The sequence below is a fragment of the Cebus imitator genome, unplaced genomic scaffold (assembly GCF_001604975.1).
Source record: "Cebus imitator isolate Cc_AM_T3 unplaced genomic scaffold, Cebus_imitator-1.0 Scaffold199, whole genome shotgun sequence".
Classification (NCBI taxonomy): domain Eukaryota; kingdom Metazoa; phylum Chordata; class Mammalia; order Primates; family Cebidae; genus Cebus; species Cebus imitator.
The window spans coordinates 4,543,303-4,551,896 of NW_016107514.1; the positions used below are offsets into that span (position 1 = coordinate 4,543,303).

Here is an 8,594-nt window from a genome sequence, read left to right on the forward strand (position 1 = left end):
AAAAAAAAAAAAAAAAAAAAAAAAAAAAAAAAAAAAAAAAAAAAAAAAAAAAAAAAAAAAAAAAAAAAAGGAAGCTATAATATGAAGATAAAAAAGAAAATCATACTACAAAGCAGTAGAAAATAACAATCACATAGAAAAAGGGAAGAAAAGACAATAAAACATATCCATAGAATAAAAATGAAAAAAGTTATATTAAAAGATGCTTATTGTCACTAAAAATATAAGAAATATAAACTGAAACTAGGACTACCTTAAGATCAATGGTAAATATTAAGAATTAAGAAGGTTAAAAACAATGTCAAGAATATAGGGAAATAAGTACCCTTATACACTATCTTATCGTTGGGATTCCATTTGGTTCAACCTTTTTGGTTGGCAAATTTGCAGTATCCATCAATATTTTATATGGATATGTTGTAGGTTCACTTCTAGATACTAAGAGTGCTTGTTGCAGTACTGCTTAAAATAACCAAAATTTTGAAGCATTTAAATGACCATTTGGGCAAGGAGTTAAGTAAATTAAGTTAAACCCAAAAAATGAATACTCTGCAGCCACTGAAAAGGAATATCTTAACTGATATAGAATGATACTACATTAAGTGAAGAAAAAGTTACAACCAATATATCCAATAAGACCCCATTAGTACAGAACAAAACCAAAAACCCATTATATGGGTACATATATAGAGTAAATTACATAATTTACAGAGTTATAAGTTTATAAACAAATATTTATAAACTACTTATTATTTATATATACATAGAGAAAAGTCTGAAAAAAATAAAATGTTTCTAGATTATCTCTAGGTAGTAAGACTTTGAAAGAGAATTTTGATATTTATTTTATATACTTCTGTAATGTTTAGAAAATTTAAAGTAAGCCCATATTACTTTTAAAATTAACAAAATGACCAACAGCAATAAAAAATATTTTTTCAGTTACCTGCAAGGCTTTTTCCTTTTCATTTGTCAGTTCCTGAGAATGCTTGTTTGTCAAGGCTGCTGTGTGTGATGCCCATTCATTCCGTAACTTATCCAATTCTTGGTTTTTTTCTGTTAATATCTACATTAAAGTTTAACACAAAATATTAAGATAGTCTCCTTCATATGTAATACTTCTTATTAGAATATAGCAATATTTACAAGGATATTAAACAAAACTATAGCTTTTCGGGACATATTCAAAGCCTTTTCCTACACAAAATTTTTGAATTTCATAAAATCAACATTAGAATAAAAGCAATCTTAGACCCAAAAAGGCCCACAGGTCAAGATTAACTATCTTTAAGGTTTTAATTAAATCTTGCTCTTTACCACCCAATAAAGAGAGGTAGGGGAAAGCAAGTCGATTATAAGGAATAGTTCACTTATACATAAAACCCAATTAACATGGCCCTGTGGGCCACATTGTACAGGGCTATTTTCTGCCTGAGGTCATGCAGACTATCAGATACCGATATGGTTAGGATGTCTGTCCCCTCCAAGTCTCATGTTCAAATGTAATCCCCAACATTGGAAGCAGGGCCTGTGGAAAGTGACTGGATCATGTGAGCAGTCCCTCATGAATGATTTAGTGCCATTCCCTTGGTGCTAAGTGAGTTCTTACTCCGTTAGTTCACATGAGATCTGGTTGTTTAAATGCATGTGGTACCTCCTCCCTCCCACTCTAACCATGTGACATGCCTACTCTCCTTCACCTTCAGCCATGATTGTAACCTTCCTCAGGCCCCCACTAGAAGCCAAGCAGATGTTGGTGCCATGCTTGTACAGCCTACAGAACTATGAGCCAATTAAATCTCTTTATAAATTACCCAGCTTCAGATATTTCTTTAAAGCAAAGCAAGAACAAGCTAAAACAGATACTTTGGCCTTCAATTTCATAGACTAGGGAAGAAATGTGGTAGCTATCACTGAGATGATGCTAAGCCTATCAGAGGAATTAATTCTAAACATAGCAAAGAAAGAGAAAGGTTTAGAAGATGGGAACCAAAAAGCCATTTAGGCCAGAGGAATAAGGTGAGTAAGTGGGGAGTGGAGAACTAATATGTGACAGAAAAATACCTATCTTATTTAATGAAGACTTGGGGGAACATGTTATATATTAGGAATACAGAAATGTTTGTGTAAATAAACATGTGCAAGAGAAAGCATCAGATTAAGATAATTGAGTGGTAGATGAAAGGTGGCAAAGAGGAGAGGAAATTCAATGGAACCATGCTTTGAAAGAAAATACATAAAAGCTTGGAACTGAGTCAAGAAGCAATTCAATGCCAATGTCTGGATGACTTACAAAGACAAAATGAAATTGGAATTACCTTTTGTGTAAAGTCCAGTTGCCTAGTAACATCATCTAGTGATTGCGTCAATGATAATTTTTCTTCCTATTCATAAAAATAACAAAATTAGTTTTCATTGTAATCTGTAGCCATGCTACTCGAAGTATAGCATCATCCTGCAAGCCCATTAGAAATGCAGATTCTCAGGCTCTATCTCAGACCTAAATCATTTTAACAAGATCCCCAGATAATTTAAAGTTCTAGATGCACCGATCTATAGCATTTGACTAGAAAGTCTCTAAAAACTCAAGCAGCATCCCTATGTTGTTTCCTTGTGCCATATAGCATTTTGTAATTTTCAAGACATTTCCATTTATCTTATCTCATTTAAGATGGGCTAGATAGGGAAGCTATTTCCATACATGTCTACCAGTTGATGAAACCACGACAGAACAGTTTAAGTGACCTGTCCAAAGTCACACATAAAAACCCTGGGACCTAAGCTTCTCAATTCCTAGTCCAGATCCATCCCCACTATACCTTGACTAAATAAAAAACAATAAATTCCTTAATGTGATAAAACTTTATTTAAAAAACAAAAATTTATGGCATTGTATATCTTCAATAATTTATCAAAGACCATTGATACTTACTTTATTAAAAGAATAACTTAAATTTAAATCTTACCTTGCTACATTTCAAACAGCCTGCTAGAAATTTCTTTATCTCCACATCATTTCCAGGTAAAAGTTTTAGTGAGAGGTGTGTAAGATGCTTAAAAGGATTTGTCTCTACCACATTTAAAAATGCAGGTGAGTTATCCAAAATAGCTGCTGGAGAAACTAACTGTAGCAAAAACCTTTGAAAAAAAAAAAAAAAGTCACATTATAACACATTAGGAGATAGTGAAAATCTCTCATTGAATCAAAGCTTCTCTACTCAGAAAGATCAGGCAAGGGAGCATACTGAAATCATAGGGGCCAAGATGAAAGGACTCCAAATGGTAAAGTATAAGATAAATTGGGCAAAAAAAAAAAAGAAAAGATTCACTGAATCCATAGTTACTATATAAAAGTCCATGAGTTCATGAGGAACAAATGAGAGAAAAAGCAAAAACTAAAAACAAAAATCACTGAGTACCACAGAAGTAGCCTACCAGCTCTTTACTCTAAAAAATGACAATTTAAATGTAAGAATTAAGCATTTATCATTTCTGTATGAATTTTCTGAGTAATCAAATAGCCCTAATCGCTGAGGAAAAGTTCTTTATAGAAGAATTATACTTAATATAGAAAAAAATGACAGAAAAGCATCATTTTGTTCTTTCTAATGAAATAACTGATTCAACAACAATCATCAACTGATGAAACCAATAAATAAAAGGTTGATGGTGAACTTCACAATAAAAGAATCAGGTGCTAGCACCACACACACATAAAATCTTAGTCTTCCCTTTTTCCAAGATTATAAAACAAATACTTGATGCTATTAAATACTTCAGATAACTTTCAGTGCCTTTGTCAAGACATGGAAATTAAGCAATAGTTCTGATTTTAATCAAGATTCCTTAAAATCTGAGATTTAATGGAGCTCTAACCCCAGTTCTAAAAATAAACAGGGATACTCATACAAATGGAAAAGATTTTGCTGTCAACTTGTGTTTCAAAGAAGAGTCTGTCTTGAATTAAATGTAACAATGTAGTGTTCTCATGCAACTTACCTTGGAATTTCTTTGGCATGTTCTTGAGTACACTGCTGAAGGAGATCTATAAATTTTTGTGGGAAAGCTAAGAAGTCTACCAGAAGACCTTGCTGGAATTTTAAACTATACAGAAGAAAGGAAAAGAAATTTTTTAAAAATTTGATTGCTATCTTTTTTTTTTTTTTTTTGAGACAGAGTCTTGCTCTGTCTCCCAGGCTGGAGTGCAGTGGTGAGATCTTGCTCACTGCAACCTCCACCTCCCAGGTTCAAGCAATTCTCCTGCCACAGCCTCCTGAGTAGCTGAGATTATAGGTGCGCACCACCACACCTGGCTAATTTTTGTATTTTCAGTAGAGACAGGGTTTCACCATGTTGGTCAGGCTGGTCCTGGACTCCTGACCTCATGATCCACCTGCCTCAGCCTCCCAAAGTGCTGGGATTACAGGCTTGAGCCACCAAGCCCAGCCAATTACTATCTTTGATTATAATTAGCATCCTGAAAGATTCTTTTTTAAAATTTACTAACACTTGTTATAATCAAGAATTAAGATAAGGAACTCTGATTTTTTTACAACTTATTCAATGGCAGGAAAAAAGATCAAGAAATTCAGCAAAAACTGCAAACTTCTCAGGTTTTTTAAGCATAATTCTAATAACCCACAAAATATTTATTTTCCAAAACACCCTAAGTAAATATAGTACAAATAGCCCAATATTCCCAAAGTAACTAAATCCAATACATAGTATGTGTTTGAGAGAACAGTACCAATACATTCATAAAACTCAGAAACTTATTCTTTTATTAAATATAAGATCAGAAAAAAATTTAGTTACCTTTGAAAATCTTCCTCAGATATAACAAGGTTATATAAAAAAAATGGATCCGTGTCATCAGTCAGACGAATAACTAAGTCCTAAAAGAAAGTTTGTTGTTTTTAAATGTTTTTACTAGATTACTTTTTGAGTAAGAATAAATTACTCAAAATTACTTTTTGAGTAATTTCTTCCTTCTCAAAAGTAAAAAGATCCAATAACATCAATGTATCATAGTTAGATTGCAGACAGCTGTTTTGTAGTGCTGCTGGTTTCTTATTAGTCTTTAGAGAGTTAGAATCTTAAATAGGGGTAGACATAATGTTCTTTGAGAACTACATGGAGGTCTGAAGTTAAGTAAGCGCTAGGAGTTGAAGTTTAGGAATATGATCCTATCAGAGGCTTGGGAAAATTTAGACCCAGTCCTTGCTACACCATAACATGATAATGAAAATTTTCTTTACCACTGAACATACCACATCAATTTTTAGTTTCCCTTAAAATTAACTGGTCTGGCATTTTAAAAGTGGCAAATGTATCAGCAGAACTGACAAAAAATAATCCACACCAGACAAAAGGGAGCTTCTGTCTCTGAGATAGAGGACAGGGGTATCAGGTGACACGCTGCCAGGCCTCTTCTAAAGGGCCTATTCACTCCTAGGCCAGGTGGCCACTGATGTGGAACCCCATCTGTTTTCAGTCTCAAATTAAGTAGGTACCTTTCACAAAGACCACTTTCCAGGTAGCTAAGTGTACACAGTGTGGGAGATCATCATAACAGCTTAAGTTCACAAAACGTATGCCGAAATTATGTACCAGATAACATTGGTGAAAGAAAAACAGCATTACTTACAAGATGATATAAAACTAATAAAGAACTAGACGTTAAGCTTAAGACATTTGAAATAAAATCTCTACTCACGGCAACTTAGGAAATGCTGTCCTAGAAAAATCTAAATCACTTATGCACAAAGCTAGAAAATTAAGAGGTATAGCAGGCATAAGGAATAACATGTAAAAAGTACAATTTATAATCTTTACTCCAGAAAATTAGCAATTCAGGCACCTGATCTGCCTCAGAATGCCTTATTCTTAAGTAGCTTCCATTTAAGTACCTCCTGATATTCACTCAGGATGCTACTTAAAAAACCAAAGGTACCACTAATACCATTAGGTCCTTGAATGTGTTCAGGGAAAGTTATGGCACACAGAAAACAGATGCTATATTTTGGTGTTTCTTTCGACATGGGGTCTCGCACTGTTGCCCAGTCTGGATTGCAGTGGCACCATCACAGCTCACTGAAGCCTCAAACTCCTAAGCTCAAGTGATCCTCCCACCTCAGCCTCTCAAGTAGCTGGAACTACAGGAGTATGCCACCATGTTCAGCTGATTTGTGTGTGTGTGTGTGTATACGTGTGTGTGTGTGTGTGTGTATATATATATATACACACACACATATATATATACACACACACACATATATATATATATATATATATATATTTTTTTTTTTTTTTTTTTTTTTTTTTTTTTTTTTTTTTTTTTTTTTTTTTTTTTGTAGAGATGGGATTTCACCATGTTGCCCACACTGGTCTCAAACTCCTGCCTCAAGCAATCTGCCTACCTCAGCCACCCAAAGTGCTGGGATTACAGATGTGAGCCACTGTGCTTGGCACAGATGTTATATTTATTAGTCCTCTGTTTGAATGGTCCCCAATCTTTTTGGCACTAGAGAACTATTGTGTAGAAGATGATTTCCAAGAATTGGGGGGTGAAGGATGGTTTCAGGATGAAACTTCCACCTCAGATCAGGCATTAGATTATAATAAGAAGCATGCAACTGAGATCCCTTGCATGTGCAGTTCACAATAGGGTTTGCACTCCCATGAGACTCTAATGTCACCACTGATCTGACAGGAGGCAGATCATAGAAGGTAAGGCTTGCTCACCTGCCTACCACTCACCTCCTGCTGTACAGCCTAGCTCCTAACAGGCCAGGGACCATACCAGTAAGTGGCCAGGGGGTTGGGGACCCCTGCTCTATTCTATATCCTTAGTTCTGTTAATGACTCATACTTCTGAAGGTTTTATGAGACTAATACTCTAAATGCCTTTCTTCAAAATGTAAAGTAAAAGATTCACAAATATCTCCTTACAGTACTTCAGTTTATCTTTTTACATGTACACTATAAAATGCCAATTCTATAAGGCAGCTGTGTGTATGCGTGTGTGTGCGTGTGTGTATGCATCTGTGTGTATTTTCCAGCAACTTAAGTGCACTAGGCAAATCTAATTCTTGTATGTTTTAGAAACATATGGTATAGGCCAGGTACAGTGGCTCACACCTGTAATCCCGGCACTTTAGGAGGCCAAGGCAGGCAGATCACAAGGTCAAGAGATCAAGGCCATCCTGGCCACATGGAGAAACCCCGTCTCTACTATAAATACAAAAATTAGCTGGGTGTGGTGGCACGTGCCTGTAGTCCCAGCTACTGAGGAAGTACAGGCAAGAGAATTGCTCGAATCCAGGAAGCGGAGGTTGCAGTGAGCTGAGATTGCACCACTGCAATCTGCCTGGTGACAGAGTGAGACTCTGTCTCAAAAAAAAAAAAAAAAAAAGAAAAAAGAAAGAAATATATGGTATAATTATCTTTCAGTTGTTGTCTCAGTAGCCTCTACCAACCTTGATTTGCAAGTTACAAAATAGCCCAAAATTAAAAAGCAAAATGAATACAATAAAATATCTCACATTCTTAACAAAAATAATTACACCAAAATGATATTTCAAAAAAGAACTAAATACCAACCTTTCTGTGAACTGGATTAGAAACTGATTGTAGTTCAATGGTCATTCTTATACTTACTCTCCTGTATGAAAAGACATACCCAACTATCAGAAACATTTACATGAAATGAGTTATCACTATCACTTGTATTAATTAAAGTATTCAGTCTTAAGCTATAAGACTTTCCAGAGGTGTTCTCTAATTTATGAACAGAAGTTTGAAAAGCACACTGGATTTGAAGTTTAATTTCTTATTGTTCCACTAGTGAGTAATCTAGCAGCATTTAATCTAAAACTAAATCTTTCTCACTTGTAAAATGGGGATGTTGTGAGGTTTAAATGAAATAAACTATGTGGAGTATCTAGCACTAGTCTGATAAATGACTTTGCTGCCCCGATTGTAAAATAACATCTATTGAAAGACAAACCATCAATTTATTAACTTTTCAACTGTAAAATGGGGATGCTGTGAGGATTAAATGAGATCCTCATATATCCTTAATGCCCTGATTCTAAAATAACATCTTGAAAGACAAACCACCAATTTAGTAACAACTTTTCACATTAAAAATTATCATGTCAAGTGATCAAAATGATTTATAAAAGACTGATTCTATTTTAAGAACTTAAAATGTGGCCGGGCACGACGGTTCACACCTATAATCCTGACACTTTGGGTGGCTGAGGCTGGTGGATAACTTGAGGTCAAGAGTTGGAAACCGGCCGGGTGCGGTGGCTCACGCCTATAATCCCTATAATCCCAGCACTTTGGGAGGCCGAGGCGGGAGGGTCACGAGTTCAAGAGATCAAGACCATCCTGGTCAACATGGTGAAACCCCATCTCTACTAAAAATACAAAAATTAGCTGGGCATGGTGGCGCACGCCTGTAGTCCCAGCTACTTGGGAGGCTGAGGCAGGAGAACTGCTTGAACCCAGGAGGCAGAGGTTGCGGTGAGCCGAGATCACGCCATTGCACTCCAGCCTGGGTAACAAGAGTGAAACTCTGTCTCAAA

General features: G+C 35.4%; 1 protein-coding gene across 4 annotated transcripts in view; it reads right to left on the reverse strand.

The window, feature by feature from the left end:
- The window catches only part of SASS6 (SAS-6 centriolar assembly protein), a 61,523-nt gene that overhangs the window by 46,699 nt on the left and 6,230 nt on the right, over window positions 1-8,594 (reverse strand). For 3 of the 4 annotated variants that reach the window (XR_005203257.1, XM_017547613.2, XM_037745403.1), the window contains exons 2-6: window positions 4,816-4,895; window positions 4,000-4,104; window positions 2,967-3,138; window positions 2,319-2,384; window positions 947-1,066 (exon numbers count right to left, since the gene is read on the reverse strand). Coding sequence is in view for 3 of the 4 variants with exons in the window: in XM_017547613.2 (XP_017403102.1) it covers window positions 947-1,066; window positions 2,319-2,384; window positions 2,967-3,138; window positions 4,000-4,104; window positions 4,816-4,895 (543 nt within the window). In the remaining variant the exon portion in view is untranslated. Of the gene's footprint in view, window positions 1-946; window positions 1,067-2,318; window positions 2,385-2,966; window positions 3,139-3,999; window positions 4,105-4,815; window positions 4,896-7,602; window positions 7,664-8,594 lie in introns of all 4 variants that reach the window. The other variant, XM_017547614.2, reaches the window with a different exon arrangement.